Source organism: Carassius gibelio, chromosome B16 (assembly GCF_023724105.1).
Source record: "Carassius gibelio isolate Cgi1373 ecotype wild population from Czech Republic chromosome B16, carGib1.2-hapl.c, whole genome shotgun sequence".
Taxonomy (NCBI): Eukaryota; Metazoa; Chordata; class Actinopteri; order Cypriniformes; family Cyprinidae; genus Carassius; species Carassius gibelio.
In genome coordinates this window covers 14610068-14632000 of record NC_068411.1, presented here as the reverse complement: position 1 = coordinate 14632000, position 21933 = coordinate 14610068, and the positions used below count along the sequence as shown (strand labels likewise).

Sequence of the window (21933 nt, the reverse complement as noted above, 5' to 3'; positions counted from 1 at the left end):
AGTGGGAAGATCTGAATGCATTTGTTGTTCATCTGTATCACAAGATCAACATGTTGCCTTGTTTTTGTTCAGTTTTATTATTAATACATCATGGTCATACACATCATATAATATATATTTATATACTTTAATATTTAGCAATTCATCGTCATTCTCACCAGGTGTTTTTTTTTTTGTCTTCCTTAAATGAGTTTTCCAACTAAAATTATTTACATTAGAAGAAACTGTCGTAGAAATGAGAGTGAAAAGAACTAAATCAAATGACATTGATGGGTTTGTGATATATACACACCAGAGTTGGAATCAAAAAGGGAGAGAGAGAAAACTTCATGATCTCCTGGACAAAAGAGATGCGACAACCACAACAGGCCTGGGGAAGTAAAGCAATGTTCACAAACCGCAAAAACAAGGCACCCCAACCCAATGAGAATTCACATTGAACTAAAAGAGGCAGGGAGTACAGTTCATCTCTGGGAAACCAAACACTGTACCATCTAAATGTGGGTTGGGGAGCTGTGCTGCTACAGCAACAACATGTGCCCGACCCTAGCCTCATCCTGCACTGTTTGTTTGTTCACTTGGGGAAGGGAAAACTAGGTGAAATTCTGAGTGGAGAACTTTGGAGGAGATCAAAGACGTCTGAAAGACACAGAAACTGAGAAGGACGGTGTTAGAGAACAGAAGTAAACAAACCATAGTAAAAACACAACAGCATGGTGGGATGAACACAAAGAATAGACGGAAAAAAAAAGGCAGAGAGACAAATAAGCTTGGGTTAAGACGGAGAGCTCGGATGAGATGGGCGGACGTGTGTGCATGTGTTTCAGAAGGACCATCTCTCCGGTGTGCGAGGATCAGTGTTTAGGGAGGAAGGCTCCGAGGACCGAGTGCCACTGTCTTCCCCATTGAGGCTCTTCCTGCACACAGGACATGTGTCGTGCTTCAGGGAGGAAGAAGAGAGACAGGTATGTCAGTGACCATTCGTGACCTTAGAGTCAAGGTAGAGTTCAAACTGACACTGAACTTCATAAGTGACTAAAATCAGAATGATAGCACAAAAACGCAAACCTTCCAGTTCTGAACAAGAGAGTAACTTTTCACCCCTGACACAGTCTGCTGTGTTGCTATCAGTCAATTCATAAAGAATACATATGATGAATTTTTGGCTAAAACTTTTTGTAAGTTTGCATATTTTCTCCGTTTACTGCTTATAACATACTTTGCATCTGGAACACACTCGCACCATCAGTCAACTTAATACAAAAGTAAATATTTTCCAGATAAATGTTTAATTTATCTTGGTTTCAGAAGAATAATATATAAGCCAATTACTGAATTTAACAATGCAGTCTTTAATATCAAACACTACAATTCAAAAGTTTGAGGCAAGTACTTAAAAAAATAAATGCTTTTATTCTCTCTTTACTATTTCAAGTAAATTCTGTTTTTTTTTGTTTTTACATTGATCTAAAAATCCAGAAAAAAAATAACTTTCCACAAAAATATTAAGCAGCACATCTATTTTCAATGCTGATAATAAGAAAGGTTACAAGAGCAGCAACCCTGCTTACTAGAATGATTTCTGAAGGAACGTGACACTGAAGACTAATGCATGCATAAAATTCAGCTTCGCAATCACAAGAAAATATTTTTGTAATTGTATTAAAATTTTAAACAATTTAATTTAAATTAAATTTATGCATTTAGCAGAGACTTTTATCCAAAGCGACTTACAGTGCATTCAGGTTAACATTTTTTACCTAACAAGTTTTTAAATTTTCAAATGTCATAACATGACTGTTTTAGTATATTTTTGATCCAAAAAATAAAGCATTGGTCAGAATTCTTTAAGACAAAACAAAAAAAAAATTAAAACCTTTTACCAACCCCAAACTTTTGAACCGTAGTCAACACTGAATAAATTTGTAAAATACACAGCTGCCTATAAGGAAGAAGATCAAGTGAATCATCCTTTTTGGCATTTGGCTTTTTTTCTTGGTCATATTTTGTTAATTCAATCTGTGCAAATCACGTGGATATTGCCGAGTCAATAAAATGTGTGTTTGGAGAAAAAGAAAAAAAAGATATTCCAGATGATTTTACACAAATGTGACATTGGACCACAAAACCAGTGTAATTTTTTTTTAATTGATATTTATTACATCTGCTGAAAACTGAATAAATAAGCTTTTCAATGATGTATGGTTTATTAGGAACGGACAATATTTGGCACATATACAACTATTTAAAAATCTGGAATCTAAGGGTGCAAAAAAATCAAAATACTGAGAAAATCGCCTTTAAAGTTGTCCAAATGAATTTCTTAGCAATGAATATAACAAATCATTAGTTTTTATATATTTACAGTAGAAAATTGTTAAAATATTTTCATGGAACATGATCTTTACTTAATATCCTAAAGATTTTTGTCATAAAAGAAAAATTGATCATTTTGACCCATACAATGTTTTTTGGCTATTGCTAAAATATACCCCAGCGACACTGGTTTTGTGGTCCAGGGTCACATATAATTTAGAGCTAGAACTCCAACCCCTAAATTACATTTATCAGATGTTTAAACAAATAAAATAAAATGATTTGAGAATATATTTCCATTACCGTTCATCATTTTTTCTTACTTCAATAGATTCTTATATCTAAAAGTCTTTCCCTATTCTCTCCCTTTAGTCTGGTTCCTTCTCTCACCAGTTCAAGCCAGGGCACGATGCAGTCACTGTGGAAGATGTGGTTACAGGGCAGCAGCCTGACCGGCTCACCCACCGTGTAGTCTTCCTTACATACAGGGCACTCCATATTGCAGTCTAGGAAAAGTGAGGAGAGAGAGAGAGACAGCGTGCAGAGGGTGAGAATAATGAGATTTCAGTAGAAGAGCGATGCCTTAAATAAGAATTATAATTCATCACCACACAAGACTTGTACTGATAGGTCAATGACCCCCACTGAGTCTGAAAGCCTTAAATCATAACTGAAATGGCCCACTGTGCCTTTGACAGAGCAGAAGAAAAAAAACAACAAGAGCTTCAAAGAAAAGGGAAGAGAGAGGAGAGACTAACCAATGTGTTCCTGAGTGATGATAACAGTGGGGAGGGAGGAAATTTTCTCTTTCTCAGCAGGAGGAGGACCCGTGTTCTCAAACTGACCCAATAACTGTGTGATAGAAAGACTCAAATGATCAGCTTGTTTGCACCGAGTCACAGATCAGGTAATGTGCACACACAACTCCTGCTCAGTTACCTGTGTGATGACTGCATCCAGACCCCCCTGTCCCCAGGCATAGTCCCCAGGGTTTGAGTGCAGCATGCCCGTCCTAACAAACACACCAAGATGACCAGTATGTCTGTTATTTATGTTTTAATACCATATCAGTAACAATGGATGTCATTTGAATACACCATTTACAATAATATACCCTTTTCTTAAAGGGCTCATGAATCTTGTGAATCATGATTTTTTTGACATTTAAGAGGTCACTGTATTATAAAAACATCCTGCAAGTTTCAGAACTGAAAACTATGTTGTTAGTCTAAAAACAGCTTATATTAAAGACAGTCTGTCAAGGCGACAGCTTTTATAATGTTCTACTCTTTGATGTAATAATTTGGATAAGAGCCGCCTCTGCAGAAGATTGACATCACTGTCTGTTTAGCCCCGCCCACTGATTTACACAAGCAGGGTTTACGAGAGAGGTGAACATGCAGGTCTATGCAGAAACCAAACGATAAAGATGGCTCTGAAGACGTTGTGCAGTGCCAATTTGTGGAAAAAACTATTTTCATTTCTTTCCTTCTGATTCCAATGTTAGGAAAGAGTTAATTTACTTTTTTTTAATGATGTTCCAGACTGTGCCAGTAAGACTGTGCCAGTCTTTTGTTCACTTCATTTTTACCACGGGTTCATTTACAAACAAGGCACAATTCAACGTGGGATTTAAAAAAACAAAAAAAAAGATTGAAACTAAAAGATGTGCTGGATCTGACAGCAACACACAAGTGTGAGTAACTGTTTTCATTATGTGGTCACTATTGCTTTGTCTGTTAAATAGATTATTTGTTATGTACTTTATGCGTTTTTAACCTAAATCACAGCAGTGTACATCTGTGATGGACGTTAAATTCAATTGAAGTCACTGAATTCAACACTCAACAATAACAAAAAAAATAGGTGGACATCAGTGAACAGAGTCAGTTCACGATTCCTTTAAGAAGCAATCACTATACAAAGAACATACAAATAACAACAGTGGTATTGATAAGAATCAAAGAATCAAAGTATCATAGAATCTTTTAAATCAATGATAAAACTACAAACATTTTTCCAGGAGAGACTTTTAAAAAAATGTCTTAACATATTTTCGCAGTAAAAACATGGTCTAGAATCATTTAAAATGGGACATTCTATTATAATATGTTCTTTTTTTTCTCTTTGTACTACATCTCCCACAATTCCTAGTAAACTACATTTCCATATATGGTGCACTAAATTACCCATATTCCCCTGGTTAAGGTCTATAAATAGACCTTACTTCCTTTCTTTGTCCCTATTGCATTGGTGAGGTGTGGCTGTTTGAATGGACACCCAACCATGTCCTTTGAGTCCTTCCCTTAGGATGCGTATGTTTGCCAACTGTATAGTTTGAATTAGTTTACGAATTTAGTTGGATTGTTTAGATATTTAATACCTATAAGGATTGAGTACAGTATTTATGTTTATTGATGAGTTGATTGTATGAGTTTGATTTTCTCTTTTGTATTGTTTGTAGGGACTTAAAACCATACTGCTGTTTTTATCATACAGCAAAGGACTGGTGTTTTTTCCAGTGTTTTAATCAGACACGCCACCAAGTTTCAAAAAATGTAACGAATTTTGGATATTTTAATAACTCATATCCAACAACACTAAGAAAAAGTGTCACAAACTGGTCCACATATAGTGCTGTCAAACGATTAATTGCATCCAAAATAAGTTGACTATTTGTTTGTTTACATTATACATGCATGTGTACTGTGTATATTTATTATGTGTATATACACTGACCAAAATTATAAACGCAACACTTTTGTTTTTGCCCCCATTTTTCATTAGCTGAACTCAAAGATCTAAGACTTTTTCTATAGCCCTATTCGGACGGGACTAGTTTTACAGGAGTTCGTTAGAGAAATCGGTGTTTCACAGACGTACTTGGTGATTTTAATCCAGTCCGAATCTGCCACGTCTGTGTTTTTCCCACACAACCTCTTTAATAGTTCCAGAGCAAATTACCTACTGTTTTTCAGATCCTCTGAGAAAACTAATCCCGTCCGAATGCGAATGTCTGTGATTACCGGTGATCTTTTTTTCACAATGCGTTTCCTTGTGTGTTTTGTCCAACGTGAATTACCACAGATGCTATTACCGCACGCATGGTTAATATATTTGACTCCCGGCAAAGAAATAACCATAATAAAAAATAACAATAATAAAATTAAGAGCTAGATAATGTAAACTGTTAAGACTGGCTATTGTAATATCAGCGTCAGGTAAGACTACTCACGTTCATTTCTGCACTAAATTACATGTTTTTATTACATATGTACCTTTTATTAAAATTAAACATGGGTTTACTACAAATAAATAAATAAAAATTAAATAGTTAAACTAAAGTAACCACAAATTAATCCATCCACCTCACTGGTGTGGGATATCAAGATACGGATTAGACAACATGATTATTACCCAGGTGTGCCTTGGGCTGGCTACATTAAAATTAAACTCTAAAATGTGCCAAATGCTTACATTTGCTGGCATCTGGCACTTTGTATGTTATGTACATTGAAAACAGATTTTTATTTTATTTTTATTGCTGGCATTTTGAATGCACAGAGATACCGTGACGAGATCCTGAGGCCCATTGATGTGCCATTCATCCATGACCATCACCTCATGTTGCAGCATGATAATGCACAGCCCCATGTTGCAAGGATATCTACACAATTCTTAGAAGCTGAAAGCATCCCAGTTCTTGCATGGCCAGCATACTCAACGGACATGTCGTATACGACAGCATGTTCCATTTCCTGCCAATATCCAGCAACTTTGCACAGCCATTGAAGAGAAGTGGAACAACATTCCACAGGCCACAATCAACTCTATGCGAAGGAAATGTGTTGCACTGCATGAGTCAAATGGTGGTCACACCTTGTTTTTGGACCCACAAATACAGTAAAACTGCAGATTTTAGAGTGGCCTTTTAGTGTGGACAGCCTAAAGCCACGCTTACCAAGGAACTAGGGACTTTGGGCTGGCATTCAGTGTGTTTCCACCGTAGGAACCAAGATCCAAATAAAGTTCACATATATTATGTAAACAAACATTTATTTTGGATGTGATTAATCGTTTGACAGCACTAATATATATATATATATATATATTAAAAACCGATGTTAAGAAGTAACGTAGTAGAATGTTTTTGTATGCCATAATTCATTGAAGCTTAACAAGTATCAACTGGGCTACCTCATATATTTGAATGAAAAGACCACTACAAGTGTCATCTAGAAGACATCTGTCATTGTCAATGACAAAAAAGAAAAAAGAAAAAAGAAAAAAAAAAAGAATCAAACATAAAATAAATACATCTATCTATCTATATATACTGACTTCCCAAATTACAGTTGCAAAATATGGAGTAAAATGTTTTCTTTACCATGACAGTGGAGGAGAGCCTGGTACTCCTGAATTGGCAAAAAGACCTGCGAGAAACTGCTGTACTATTCTAGAAGGAGAGAAGAGACATCATTGAGGAACTGATATTAGCATAGGGGGAAATTCTGCTAACTTCCTTCACTTTTTTTTTTATTGCCTTTTCATGAGCTGTTTTACTCATCTGATCCACATGCAGTACATATAAATATTGCCTTCAAAATCTTCAAGCCTACAGATTTTGTTCTCAGCATTTTTTGTGGAACAAAGCTGTTTTACATATACTAGTTGAGAAGAACAGTCTCATTCATGTTACTAAGCTGGGACATAAACCTTTCTGTATAAGAAGTTTACTACCTATTGTAATACTATGGCAAACCTAAAGTTATGTGTAATTTATTACCATTTTTATCCTTTATTTGCTAGTCATTATACCTATATTCAGTTTGTTAACTTTACTGCATTGTTTTTGAAGAAATCTAGATGCCCTGCCATTCAGAAATATAAAGTATAAAATGTCCTTTTCACACCAACTTTGGGAAAAAAAAATACATACTAATTTGTATTAATATCATTAAAGGGACACTAAGTAGGAATTACTCCCATCTAGTGGTGAATTTGTATTTTGCATTCAAACTAATTTTGCTCTCCAGCGCCTCGCTTTTTCAAAAGCGCGTTGCATCTACGGTAGGCGATATGTACCAAAAAGCTTTGACAGGAAGTCTTCTAATAGCACTTCATCGAGTTTTCCTTCAGGTGAACAGGTGTGTTATTTCAAACAAACTGCAACATGACAACTAACAAACGAATGTTACAGTATGAATTACTGACTGTGGAAAATATGAAATATTGTAATTAGTAGTTATGTCTAATTTATTCGTTATATTTTCTGAATTATATGCATTGTTAGATATAAAAAAAAATTATAATATAGATTGTAACACTGACTTACCTGTCGAGAAGAAAACTGGCCACTTCAGCATCTCTTTTGAAATCTTTATCAAGCATTAGCTCTCATTAGCCTCTCACTGCTCTGCACCTGCGTTTCTGGCTCTGACCGAAAACGCGCTGTAGAAACGCGTTGGCTTAGTACTTTTTGTCCCTCTCTGCTATTATAGTTTTGCAAGATGGCGGAACTACATGGAAGCCTCCGTCGACCTACCCGTCCCATGTATATAAAGATAATAAATTCTTCATTTACAAGGATTAGTTTAAACATTGGCATAGGTATTTGTACACCATTGAGGGCATATTTATGAATAAAAATATTGATTTTAGATAATAAAATACCTAAAAAGTTACTTATTGTCCCTTTAATATTATTTAACAAGGATATCTATTATTTATAGGGTATTATTTTACTTAGTGTTTTTTCCTAAGGGCCATGATTTAGTTTATATTTAATCATTACATAACTGGACCTAGTATTATAACATCCTTGCATTAAAACAAAGTCATATAATTTGTAAATGACACAGCCATATATATATACCAGGCAGAGTTCGACTGATGAAAACCTGAACTTTCCTTGCAAACAAATTGATTCTATATTCCTTAAAATGCATCACAACAGCTTGATTAATCTGCAGACTGTCACTTTATTGAGACTGTTTGCTCTTTATTAAGCATGCCAAATATTTGTGCAGGTCTCACATTTAGTGTAGGGATGCATTGACACCTCTTTTTCCAGTACTCGCCCGATACCAATACTTTTATTTTTAGTACTTACCAATGCAGAGTACCGATATGGATTTTTATTTGCATTTGTACATTTTATAAATATTGGGTCCAGAAACCAAAAGATTATGTATAATGTTAGCTGATTAAATTAATTTATGAAATAGATAGTCAAACTACAATTTATTCAGATATCTTTAACCGTTCTCACATTATCAAAGTTTATTCTCTATATTTTAGAAGATGGTAATAAAATATGACAAGAACACAGAGTCAAACTGTGTCAAATTCAGCATAATGTTAGATAACTTTGATAGAAAGGTATGTAATGGATTACAATCAACCAAATCTTTTCAGACAGCTCCACATCTATCAATACTTAGTCGGGCAACCCTTAGCCTTAATGACTGCCTGTAGTCTCCTGGGCATGCTGTCATCCAGCTTCATGCAAACCTGAAATTCACTTTTTTCCTCAGACTTGGTCTGAATAATTTTTGGACCAAAATTTGTTACTTTCTTTGTTAATTTTTTTGCTCTATGGTTCATCATCTGTAATTAAATAGCATGCAGCAACATTAACATTAATACTGAATGTTTACCATTATATTAATTGCATAGATATCCAATGTAGACAACCTTAATCTCTCATAACTTCATTCTGCTGTCTGTTGTTCTGTTGTCAGTGTATCTTTGTCTGAAGATGGCACTTATCACATGATGGGTATCAGGGTATTTTAGTGAATACGAGTACAGGAGCTCAGTATCGGGCCCAATACAGATACCAGTATCGGTGCATCCCTAATTTGGTGTGGTCTTCAGCAAAGATTCAGTTAAAATTCAAAAAAGAAACCACGACAGAAAAAAGGACAACCTCAGAAAAAAAAAGAATGAAAACAAATCCACTGATTTGGGATACAGAGCATGACCGAATGAAAATCGGAGATATTTAACTTACCCTTCAACAGCGGGCGAGCGATCCGGTCGACTGCTTCCTCTGGACCGGTATCTCCTCTGCGTGTGCAGGCGTGGAGGACGACCAGGACCCCAGTGCTCTCCTCCAACTAGAGGGCCGCCCAGGGACCCACCAAGCCCACCTGGGACAGAACCGCCGAACGGCCCTGTTCCGAGACTCCCAGACCCAGTTCCCCCTCCCAGGACCCGCTCAGAGTCAGGACTGTCTAGATCCAGACTGAACGGCCTCTCCACGAACAACAGCTGCCATAGCTACAGTCAAATAGTGCAAGATGAGTAGTGCAATCAACCTCACTCAAACTTGTTGAAAAACTCATCTCAGACAGGAAAGATGTTGTGGAAGGAAGGGGTCAACATACCTCAGCAAACTGTGAAGCTGTGTCATCAAGGCTATTTGAACTACTGTCCAGAAGACTAAGGATAAAACAATAACATTCATGTCAGATCTGGCTACATACTGCTGTTTTAATGGAACTTGGCAACATACACGGCAGTACAGCTGACTGTCACAGAGAGGGAGTCATCTATCTGAACCAGCGCTTCTCATCCAGAACAGCACAATTCTGATCTCTCACTAAAGGCTAAGACAGCTGACTTCACAGAAGCATTTTAGTGAGAAGGCGCCTCCTATGAAAACTGGTTACGTCTGTTTTCATGTGAGCTTTAGTTATAAACAAGCTAATATTTAATGCATGCAATGTTTATTGTTCGTTAAGAATGGTGACATGCGTTCAAAGAATGTAAAAATTGTGACCTATGCGAATTCATTTATTTAGTTTTTTTAATGTATACCATATTCAACAGCTGAACTACACAAGCAGAATGGTGGGATACAATGAATAACACTTTTCTACTACTGCATTCAACCAGTGGACACTTTGCCATCCCACATTGCCAAAGCAGCTAAGAAGTCATTAGATTTGAAAAGCTGAGAGAGCTGGGAGTTGAGCAACTTTTTTCTAGTGTAAGTAGGTCAATGACAAATAAAGAGTGTTAAAAAAGTTTTTTAAAATCTAGTTTTTAATTTGTGAAAAGCTGTTAAAGTGAATTAATTAATGGTTTTGAAAAACATTTATACAATTTTCAAGAAAAGTTTAAATGTAATGACTCTAAAATGTCTTATTTTGTAACCATCAAGAGAAAGTTAATACGTTTTCTTTACACCTTGAAAAAAAATAAATCATAACTTGACAAAGGCTACTTGTTTGGCGAAATGTTGGTAACAAATAACCAGTGCTTAAGAGAGTGTGCAGTGATATTTTTCTTGATTTATGGCGCTTTCCCACTGTGAGGTACAACACGGTACGGTTCACTTTTGAGGGTTTTCACTGGGTACAGTACCTGGTACCTTTTTTAGTACCACCTCGGTTGAGGTTCCAAGTGAAACGTACTAGGGCTGCAAGATGTGTCGTTTAAGCATTGATATCACAATGTATGAATCCACGATAGTCACATCGCAGGATGTGCAATGTAGGCTGTCGTAGTTGTGCCATTCATTAACTGTACGTGCCAGCTGCTCCCCGGCCCTTGACGAATGTGATTCGCGGAAAGCGCGCGCGAGAGAGAGGGAGAGAGAGAGCGCGCACAAGAGAGCGCGTGCGTGAGAGAGAGAAAGACAGAGGGAGAGAGAGAAAGACAGAGGGAGAGAGAGAGAGAGAGAGAGAGAAAGCCCCGGCCGCATGCTCACAGTCTTCAAACAACACGAACTCTCTCCCTAGCACATATTAATCATTTGACACGATGGTGTCGATGTTTAAATCGTTTAAAATGAGAATGTAAGTGTGCTCACCCCATTTTTGTTTTTAAGGAAAATATTTGATTAGATTTCATATCGCAAAAAAATTAAATATCGCAATGTCATTTTTTCCCAATATCGTGCAGCCCTAAATCGTCCTGTTACCAAAACGTGACATGTAAACTCTGATGATCACTGATAGGCCGGAGAGAATCTTCACTACCTGCGTCACTGCACTTGTGACATAAACACAATAGAACTATTAGATTTAAATCTGCATGGCCAGCAAAGGATCAAACACAACTGTTTTGAACGAGTGCATCATTTCGTTGTCTGTTGAGAAAGTATAGATGTTCCTCTCATAGATACCAGAGGAGCGGATGCGGCGAGAGCTTGATGGGGCGACGCGTAATGAAAACGTTTTTCACAAGTCACGGCAGTAGAGGCGGCTCAACTATGACGACATGTGAATAATCCCACCCAATCTAAAGTGGTACTAAACTGCAGTGGAAACGCAAACCGAGCCGAGCCGTACTGAGCCATGTCGAGCCTAGTCGTACCACACAGTGGAAAAGTGCCATTTTACTACTTTAATGTATTCACAGCATTCAAAAGTTCTTCAATCAACAGTCGAGGGGTTCTTCAAGTACTTTCACGGTATGCACTGAATATAATGATTTCAGATGCTACTAAAGACCTAATCTTACAAATAAAAGAGAAGACATCTACAATGTGCAGTACGGTGGAAATCTAAGACCAGGATTGGGAACCACTGGATCAAAACCCGTTCCCCAATAAATTCCAATATGATCCAAACTAAACGGAGCGGGAATTAAACAATAAAATTGAATCCTTCATGTTCCTCTGGCAGAATGGTGGCATAAACTATGAATGATCTTTAACTCTTCATAATTTATCAATATTAAAATTGACATTACAGCTATGTGTTCACATCTTTTATTTCTCATGCCCATTTGGTGGTGCTTACGAATCCAGGTGACACAATCGAATTCTTTACATACTCCTAAAGGTACTGAAAGAGCCGCCTTGGTAATCTAGTGCAGTGCAGGAGCTTCAACATGCCACTGGAGGCAATGAATGATGAAGTGCAGCCACTGAAAAGCTCACCTGGAATCTTCTGTAACCTCCTCGATGAAACCCGAGTCACATCTGGGACAGATATACTCCTGAATACAAGCAGAATTACAATTAGAATAACATTTAGGAAAATCACATTGGTGACATCAATGTAAAAAAAAAGCTGTGGTTTTGTGAGGACTGACACATTTGCATAGCACTAAAATACAGTCATTTGAATTTAAAACAAATAGTCCTGTAAAAGGAGAGAGACTCTCCCAGTAATGTGTGTCAGGACAATTGCTGACTGATTCAATTGGCTGCTTCCCTATTTTTCTTCTCTGATTCGAACAGGTCAAGAAAGGTCATCGCGTGGGTCTCCAACAAAAGTGGGACAATGGCTGCTTATCTTGACATGCAGCACAACTCGGGACACTATTAAGCCTTTTTCACACTAAACATGAACCAGTTCTGATTCATCTTCTGTGTACAGACGTTTACTGAGTTAAATGGGTAGTAAACACACAACTCATCCTCACCCGGAGAGTTCATGATGGATTGACTTACTGACACACTGACCAACAAGTGCTTGAATTAAACAGTCATCGACAGATTTGCGATCCACGTCAAATGTCATGTTACAAATAATTAAAACAGAAACAGAAATATCTGGTATTACGGTTTCGCTTTTGAAGAGAGTTCAGGATAGATCCCATTTAAAGACGTTTTTGAAAATCTCTAAACTCTTAAGGGCTTGAACTGAGCGTCTGTTAAATTCAAACGTCCTAAAATGTGAAAAAGTTCATATTTGTAACTGTTACAGTAATATAGTACGAAAACATACCAAAAACACTAGAGTGTAGCATTTATGCTAAAGAGTAAATACGTCAGTTTTCTCCGTTTTTACGTGAACGAGTAACGTTAGCAGTCTTACGTTTAAAAATACCGGTCACTGGAAAAATACGTTTGTTTTTAGTGTGTATACACAAACAACAAAGCACGAGAGGCCTTTCTACACTGCTACCATGCTAACTTTAGCACAACAGCGAAACCTTGCGAGAGCGACAGCGGCAGTGAACAAACCCATTAAGGTGAACCGGCTGTGAGTTACAAGCGACACTGACTCACCGGCAGTTTGGGACTCACTTCACCCTTACAACAGTGACAGAAGAAGCGATGCGGAGTGACCGCCGCAGCCTCCGCCATGTTTTCCGTGAGACTGTCTGTGTCCCAACAGCAGCAGCGCTGGCCGTCGGTCCGCCCACTGCGGAGGGAGGCGCTCTGACGTGATCTCGGAGGTCCGATTCAATTTAGCGAGTCGATTCACTCGGACGGTTCGTTTAATGTACCGGTAGAAGCAATACATTGATTCCAGTTTATCTGTTACACATCCTTACAGCGGCAGTGAAATGTGCTTTTACAAGCTTGTAAAAAATAAAATTAAAATAAAGGGAGTGATTAAATTACAATAACAGTGCATTATTAAATTAAATAATCCAAAATACACTGATGTACAATATTATGCTTGTTTCATTAATCAAACTGTTTTACTTTAAAAACATAGTTTATACAGTCAAGTGAATCAGATTCAGCTCTTCCGAGTCATTAAAAGAATCAGTTCATTGCAGCGATTCGTTCGCTGATCAGGCATCATACTGGAACTTCACATGACCACGGAAATTCGTCAGCGCTGATCACTACACACCGCCTGAACAACACATGCGAGATTAAAACGATACATTTAAACTCTAAACACGTACAGCTAGATCGTTTTTAGAGGTAGGTTAACTTTTTGTCCATGTGCATGATTGTGTTTTTATCTGCAATGTTAGGGTAAATTAGATGTTTGATTTGTAGAAAGGCCAGACAGCAGCTAATGCTGCTTTCATGTGTTAGATTGTATAATGAGGCACTTAGAACCTAAATATGAATTATTTTTACTCTACGTTTTAAACAGGATGCTCTTTTGGTGCTTTTAAAATGCTGCTTCTAGGTACTGGTTAAAACACTATGTAATGTGACAGCTTGTTAAGTGTTATTGTTCTGGTCAGAATATCAGAATAGAAAACTTTAAACAATTTGCTTCTCTTCCTTTGAACCTTCGTAAATGATGCAATAAAATTAAGTGGCCGTGTAACAGCTTTTGGACTCACAGACATCGATCGTATTTATAAAAAATATATTTTATTGACATTAATTACATTTATTCACGTTTTATTAAATATTATTATTTTGACCAATTTATTGTAAAATAATAAAATACATGCCAGTAGTTTGAGAGTAAAGGGATGCATCCAATGCTTCATGGGAGTTTTTGTTTCTTTATTCACAGCAATTCCAAATCTTTCTTCAGGATTATGGGTAGTGTAGTTATTCACTGGGAACTCAACAATTAAAAATAAGTTAAATATTAATAATAATAATAATAAATTGAAACTAAAATGACTGTGGGCTGCTACAGCCCCCACATAACTGCTTCAGAGCTTATGGCATGTCTTGAAAGCTATATGTGTTACCACTAAAAATATGATTCCACGCCATAGTCATAACCAGCAAAATTCGGGTTCAGAGTTTATAAAATCATGTTATTTCATGAGGTGTTTTAAGTGCTTGGTTGTTCCTCTCTTTCCTGCAGATGACAGCGCAGGAGGTGCGTTTGTGCGGGCTGCTGCTGCAGGAGCACTTCGGAGATGTGGTGGAGAAAGTGGGCACTCATCTGATCCGCAGTGGAGTTCTGACCCTGCGAGCACTTGCCCATGAGACCAAACTTCCTCTTGACCTGGTAATGTCATGTACATCAGCTTTCTCTGTTATTACATCCTTCCCTTTCTCTTCTCTTTCCATTCTTTCTGTCTTCCTTTCGCCGAGCCAGTAAATCCATCGTATTCTCTTTAACATACTCTTCTCCTGCTAGGTCAAGAAGTCTCTGTGTGTGCTGATGCAGCATGGGATGTGTGCGTTCGGTGCTGGGCGTCGAGGGCCAGCGGGACCTGTGGAATATCAAATCATCTGTGAGCGCATCCTACACATGCTCCGTTATCCACGCTACATCTACACCGCCAAGAGTCTTTATGGAGACACAGGCGAGCTCATTGTTGAGGAGATACTGCAGAGAGGACAGATGACTATGAGCAGCACTGTCAAGACTGTAGCAGACCGGCTGACCCACAATATGCCAGGTGAGAAACTAGAAGAATACAAGAAGACCGAAGGGCTAATTCATATCAACGAAACAGGATTTCAAAATACAGGGGTTTATTTTTTGTAAAAACTTTGGCTTGCAGTATATATGATGGATTGCTCCAAACAAACTTTAAAGTAAGCTCAGCTCCTTTAAACCAAACTTAACTGAGACCATCTTGGTATGGGTATGCTTTGCTTATAAGACATATTTTGCAAGCTGTTTTATCATTCAAAGGGAATGTTGGGATACAGAGGAAGTGAGCTGCATGTATTTTTGTTTCATAGACTAGCCAGAAGCTTATTAAAAAATGACTTTAATTTTTTTAAAGACAAATGTCTTAATGCTACCTTGGAAGTTTTTGTAAAAGTTAAATAATATACATAGATGCTATTCTGTGCGTTTTTGTTATGTATGTATTAATATTTTTGTATATACCATAATCATCCTCTAGTTTTTAACTTTTATTTTGATTGGAAAATATATGTTATTTTTTATTGATATTTATCCTGCATCCTAGCATTTGCCATTTTTTAAATATCTCTTTATGTTTTATTAAAAAATATATATTTATTTATTTGTGAAAAATACTTTAATAGGATTACAGATTCAAGAATTTGTCATCTAACGTTTAAATATACTTACTTGACTCAGTTATATTTTAATTCATTTTAAAATTATTAAAAATTTCTACAATTTTCATTACACTATCTATCTATCTATCTATCTATCTATCTATCTATTTATCTATCTATCAGCCACCCTGCTCTCTAAGATATGGGTAACGGCTGTCAAAAAAAATCGGTGGACCACTAATAATTATCATTCTCAATATTATATTATATTAATATTCAAATTAGCTGGGTTTCACAAAAAATAGCACACGAAAGGCAAACTGAGTTTTTTTTTTTTAAAGAGGACCAGACAACTGTGGTACAAAAAGAAAGAAAGCTAAAACTATGTCTGAAATAGGTTCCATCCACTTTCTTATGTCTGGACTTTTATTTGAAATGTACCTACTGAAACTCTTTTTTGCACCAGAGGGCCAGAGTATGGACTACAGTGAGGTTGTCTCTGCGTTCTCCCGGTTGGTGGAGACTCATTTCCTGCAGCGTTGTCCTCCTTTGGCCTCAGCAGAATCCTCAAGCTCAGGAGAAGTCAACACTCCCCTTCCAGCTGTAACAAAGCACACTGAACCTGAAGACCACCCCGAATGCTACAAACTACCCTATATCAATCTCACCGGTCAGTTACTTCAGTCAAAACACTCCTCGTCAAGTACTATTAAACTCTTAGTGGTCAGCTTTTATGGTATATGTGACCCTGGACCACAAAACCAGTTTTAAGTCACTTGGGTATATTTGTAGCAATAGCCAAAAATACATTGTATGGGTTCTTAATGTTCACCATATGACTACAGTAAAACTGAGGTGGTTGAATTGTATTTATTCAGGTCAAGGAAAACGAAGACGCTCAAGTGAGGACGGTGAAGCTGAGCAGCGTGCGGCAAAGAAAGCCAAGACAGACAATAGTGAGGTATTACCATTCAGATGATGACATTACCCATCCACAAGTTCATTAGCTGAGTGTTTCATGCACTTCACATCTGTTGTCTCCCTCTCTCTCCAGCGTGGCGATGAAGGGATCTATTGGCAGGTGAATTTTCAACGCTTTCACCTGCACTTCAGGGATCAGGCCATCATTAATGCTGTTTCCTGTAAACTTGATCAGGTGACAGTAAAGACCACTCTGTATATCAAATAATCTAAAATGTGCTGTGAGATATAATTAGGCTGTGGACTGAATATTCTTTCTCGGCTGTATCTGAGACCGAATGTTCTGGATTCTCACATTTAGACTTTCTCCTCCAGGGAAATAATATGTGGGTAGAATGTAGGTCTGTATCGGCTAAATTTCTCTGTTTCTCCCATGTAGACTAGCGGTGAGATTGTTCGAACCATGTTGCGGATGAGTGAAGTTACCACGTCGGCTCACGCTGCTTTCACACAAGCCCTTTCAGCCAATGAGGTAATGGACAGACACGCTTATTTTTGCTTGATAAGGCCCTTAATGAAAAACATTTAAAGAAACCGGTCTAATTAATTCATTGGAGTTTAAAATGAAAATGGCTGTGTGAACAGCCGGTCCTACAGATCAGCTTAGAAAACCAATCCAGACTGGGGTGAAGTGTGATCATAGCCTTATTGTTTTCCATCAGATCTTCCGAGCTCTTCCATCCAGTTACAACATCGCCAGACCAATTTTAGACCAGTACCTCACTCTCCTGGTGGATGATCCGGTAAAGCAATGCATACACAGATAAACGCTGATATAGTTGCTGGTTATGCAAGAAATAAATGACTTTAAAATGATTGAAATGACTTAAAAATGTATATTGTGTTCTACTAGATGGAATTTGTGGGGAAGACAGGTGACAGTGGAGGAGGAATGTATGTCGTCAGTATCCCTTTTTTTACAACACCTGGAAGAAAAAGGAAGCTTTCCATGTCTGACTGCAAACCGTTTTTAAAACAGGAGTTGCTTAAATTCAGCTTGCCATTCAGGAATAAATATACAAATATATTAAAATAGAAATATTACTTATATTATTTTTTATTAAATGTAGCACTGGTGAGCATAAGAACACTGAAATTTTCCCATCCACAGCTCAGCTATTTTTAATCTAATAATAAATTGGTTGACCCTTGACCCTGTGGTCAGATTTACATCGTGCACTGGCTAACCTGGCAAGAGCTACACTAGAGTCTGTGGTCCAAGAGAGGTTAGTAGAGTCGTAGTGCTTTAGCCTCCTGAAATCTTTTGGTTTTGTTCTTAGTTTCATGATGTGGCTGTGTTTTATGTCAGGTTCGGTTCCCGCTCCGCTCGAATCTTTCGTCTGCTACTGCGGAAGCGGCACCTGGAACAGAAGCAGGTGGAGGATTTTGCCATGGTCCCTGCCAAAGAGGCCAAAGACATGCTGTACACACTCCTGTCTGAGAACCTGGTCCAGCTGCAGGTAACACTCTCACAGGTTCTGTTCATAGAAATAGATTAGACTTAGTTTAAGTTAACTGTAACAACCCTGGTTCATAGCACTCTTTGTACTGTATCTGCAGGAAATCCCCAAAACGCCAGACTACGCCCCTTCTCGCACCTTTTACCTGTACACAGTTAACCAGCTGCCCACCGCCAGACTACTTCTGCAACGCTGCTACAAGGTACACAGCTCACATGAACATCCCTGGAATGCGTGTTTAATGCTTATTAAAAAGTCTTGACATATTTGTGTGTGGACCCCATACAGACCGTTGGCAACCTGATCGAGAGGCGATTGTATGAGACCAAAGAGAACAAGTAAGTCCCTTTTTTTTGTCAATGAAAACATTTAATCTAAGCATTAGTCCTCATTCGTGTCTGTTAATTGGTTTTGACAGGCGACTTTTGGAAAAGTCCCAGCGAATTGAGGCCATCCTGGCATCCTTGCAGGCCACTGGAGCAGAGGCGGAGCAGCTGACGGAGGTGGAGGAGATGATCACAGCTCCAGAACGACAGCAGCTCGAGTCTTTGAGACACCACATTAACAAGTACTGCACTCTGTCCACATGAATCAGTCACATGACTCACGTTCAGCCAATCATTAATCTCATCTCTTCTCTTGGTGGCAGATTGGATTCCAGTGAAAACCAGGTGGATGAGACCATATTTCTTCTGGAATCTTACATTAACTCTACACAGGCTCCTCGCTGACAGTTTTTATACAACTTTAGACTAGTTCAGGAAATTGTTGATGTTTGTTTGAAAAGAAATAGGTGGCTAAAGAAGAGATGTTTATTTCTTTTCCAACAAGGAGTGGCTGATTTATATTTAATAGTGTGAGTATTTTGTGTAGCCGTGAACAATTTTATTTTCCACAGGAAATAAATAAAGATGTTATCCTTTTATTTAATGGTTTACACTTTTTATTATTTAATAGTTTGTCTGAATGTCAAAAAAGCAAATGCAATTTACAAACCTATGCATTGGAAAAAAAAAACTTGAAACAGATATTGTTATTAAAGACTGCTTGATATTATACCATATGTTTTCAACTTAAATACGAATTTCATTATTTTCTTTTTCACAAATAGTGCATTTGCTTGGTTTCCTGCTCGTTCTTTCAATGCAATGCTATTGTAAAGGATCCGTCTCTATGAAGCCAGAGAGTTTCCCATATTAACTTCCTTTCTCATCCTTTTGTGACACAATTGGATTCTTTGTGCTTTTTGATGCCACAACAGAATAACATAATTAAATAACATACTCGACTGACCTGCAAGAATTGATACACTCGTTGTTCGGAAAGTTTTATGCATTGTGCATCCCTTTTTATGTTCAAATATTAAATATTTTGGCACATTTTAGCACTCTCAGCTCCATGTGAAATATTTTATCAGGTTTAAATCCATTCTGCAGATTTTTTCCCCCCAAAATCAGCAAAGAAAATAAAGAATAAGTCTGTAGATTCCACCTGGACCTGATAATGGATTGTTTGTGCAGAAGTGTCATGTCTCAAAGGGGAAGTAATGGCTACAAAAGGCATTTTTCTTAGTTGTAAAATAAACTCTGTTCAGTCTGCTCCGCAGTCAGTTGTCATCATTCTCATCCTCATCCTTCCTCTGTTTCCTTGTGAAAAACCCCAACTGTGAAGAAACATCAACACATGGCTTAAGACTGCTGAGTGCTAGTAGTTTTAGTACATATAAAGTGTTTTGGGCAGAAATGAGCTTCAGATGTAGCCGCTGTACACCTGCTTATGTGTTGTGCTCAGTACCTTCCAAAGGATGAATACCAAGAGTGCAAGAAGCAGCAGTCCTCCAATGATGCTGCCAATCAGAATCCAGAGAGAGATTGGAATGGAACGCCCCTTCAGCACTTCCAAAACCGTCTATATATACAGAGACCGAAAGAGCATTTATAGTACAAAACTCTGGATTTGTTTGTTGTTTTGAAGTCATTTCAAGTTTGATTTTGATGTAACAAAGCAGCATAGTTGTAGAATAGTTCTAGTTGTAGACTTGCTTTTTAATTAGTACAGTACCAATTAACACCATTATTCATTCATTAAATGAATATATAATTGGATGAATGGATAGATTAAGAATTTATTAAGTCACTAAGCAAGTAAAGTAAATTTACGATTGTAAATTCAAGTTTTTCGCTCAAATTGTCATGCTAACGATGTAATTTGAGCTGAAAAAAGTTAAACGGAAACTTTTCATCAAATTAAACCATTTCTAAGTCACTAATTAAGTAAACAAATGTGAGATTTTGTGAACTGAAATGTTCACTCAAAATGTCATGTATACAATATAATTTATAATGACCAAAAAAAGCAAATCAGAAACATTTCAAAATTGGGCTCGCAATTTTGGACCCCACTGTGTAACAGTTTGAAAGCCTGCAACCTTTAGCTAAAAAGTGTAACTGCTAATGCTAATTCTGATGCTATGTGCAGGAAAGAAGACCAGAGGCCGATTTTTTAATGGATGTCAACGGCGGAAAGGCTTTTTTGAGGAAACAGCTCATCATGTAATGCCTGTCAGCTAATCTTCAAACATGTTTTACATGTTTTTGAAATTCAGTGACGTCAAGGCTATAATGTGATTGGTTATCAAAGCACATGTGATCCAAGTTGACCTTTATGCTTTCTCCAACAGTCAAGTTGCATTCATGCCATCTTGTAATTACCATAATTCAGGAGTTCACTTTCTCATAGAATAGTAACTTGTGAACTAGGACCATTCAAAGAGCTACATCTTGTACTACCTGACCACCTCAGATTCACTTTGTGGTATGTTTAGACATTGCTAGTGCAGAAGGACGAATACAGTCTCAAGACCTTGAATGGCTGGTTCAGGTGTGTTTAATTAGGGTTGGATCTAAATTGTGCCAGACAGTGGCCCTCCAGGAACAGGTTTGGACATCCCTGGTTTAGGAGTTTGTGTCCTGTCAGTTTTCTCACCTCCCTCAAGAGGGCAGCATTTCCCATTGTAATCAGATTGGACTCCCGAGCAGACAGCTGGTAAGAGCCCACTATTGTCACCGCTTTAAACTTGGCCTGACAGAAGCACACAATTAGTCAGAGATTAAAGACTGAAACCCACACACACACACACATCCCAGTAAATACATGTTGCCATTTGCCTGTGTGGAATAAAAGAGAGAGATGTCACCTGTCTGAAGAAGTTGTCATGTATCCTCCTGGTGATGCGGATCAAGGCTGTCTGTCCTTTCAGTAGCTGTTGGATGTGACACACAACCTCCACACACCACGAGGAAGAGCAGTTCTAAATATGAAAACAACATGATATAATAGTACAAGATCATTTACAGCAGTAGATTAAATTAATGATCTACTGGTTATTTTTTTTATATCTATAGAATCATTTCATGCAGCCACTGATGGTGGTTTCGGTCCCTGATGATTTGGGTAAGGGTTTTCAAACTAGTGTTTACAAAGAGGTGCTAGGGAGTCTGTGGAAATGTTTGGAGTAAAGCTCCAATTAAATAATTAATACAATTTATATTAAAATAAATAAATAATCAAATAAAA

At 37.6% G+C, this 21933-nt stretch overlaps 3 protein-coding genes across 3 annotated transcripts in view; 1 reads left to right on the top strand and 2 right to left on the bottom strand.

The window, feature by feature from the left end:
- Positions 1–58: 58 nt before the first annotated feature.
- rnf115a (ring finger protein 115a) lies at positions 59–13431 on the bottom strand. Its single transcript, XM_052579663.1, has 9 exons — positions 13289–13431; positions 12212–12270; positions 9708–9762; positions 9332–9600; positions 6704–6772; positions 3256–3328; positions 3075–3168; positions 2707–2822; positions 59–940 (listed from the first exon to the last, which is right to left on the bottom strand). Exons 1-9 carry the CDS (start codon positions 13364–13366, stop codon positions 824–826), a joined length of 930 nt encoding a protein of 309 aa, XP_052435623.1. The 5' UTR covers positions 13367–13431; the 3' UTR covers positions 59–823.
- A 367-nt stretch (positions 13432–13798) lies between these two features.
- polr3c (polymerase (RNA) III (DNA directed) polypeptide C) lies at positions 13799–19282 on the top strand. Its single transcript, XM_052579449.1, has 15 exons — positions 13799–13939; positions 14796–14942; positions 15075–15339; positions 16383–16586; positions 16795–16877; positions 16971–17072; positions 17277–17369; positions 17560–17640; positions 17751–17802; positions 18063–18123; positions 18207–18357; positions 18458–18559; positions 18646–18695; positions 18776–18925; positions 19007–19282. Exons 2-15 carry the CDS (start codon positions 14796–14798, stop codon positions 19086–19088), a joined length of 1623 nt encoding a protein of 540 aa, XP_052435409.1. The 5' UTR covers positions 13799–13939; the 3' UTR covers positions 19089–19282.
- Positions 19283–19432: 150 nt separating this feature from the next.
- itga10 (integrin, alpha 10) overlaps positions 19433–21933 on the bottom strand; it is a 34169-nt gene continuing 31668 nt past the window's right edge. The window contains exons 28-31 of the mRNA XM_052579447.1: positions 21554–21667; positions 21343–21438; positions 20152–20265; positions 19433–20020 (exon numbers count right to left, since the gene is read on the bottom strand). Coding sequence (XP_052435407.1) covers positions 19964–20020; positions 20152–20265; positions 21343–21438; positions 21554–21667 — 381 coding nt within the window. The 3' untranslated portion in view covers positions 19433–19963. The remainder of the gene's footprint in view (positions 20021–20151; positions 20266–21342; positions 21439–21553; positions 21668–21933) is intronic.

Coding starts and splice junctions, on each gene's coding strand:
- rnf115a (XM_052579663.1), bottom strand. CDS start 13,366: ATGGCGGAGGCTGCGGCGGTCACTCCGCATCGCTTCTTCTGTCACTGT. Junction 12,271..13,288: donor AAGTGAGTCCCAAACTGCCG/GTGAGTCAGTGT, acceptor GCTTGTATTCAG/GAGTATATCTGTCCCAGATG. Junction 941..2,706: donor TCGTGCCCTGGCTTGAACTG/GTGAGAGAAGGA, acceptor TCCTCCCTGAAG/CACGACACATGTCCTGTGTG.
- polr3c (XM_052579449.1), top strand. CDS start 14,796: ATGACAGCGCAGGAGGTGCGTTTGTGCGGGCTGCTGCTGCAGGAGCAC. Junction 18,124..18,206: donor GAGTCTGTGGTCCAAGAGAG/GTTAGTAGAGTC, acceptor GTTTTATGTCAG/GTTCGGTTCCCGCTCCGCTC. Junction 18,696..18,775: donor TATGAGACCAAAGAGAACAA/GTAAGTCCCTTT, acceptor TGGTTTTGACAG/GCGACTTTTGGAAAAGTCCC.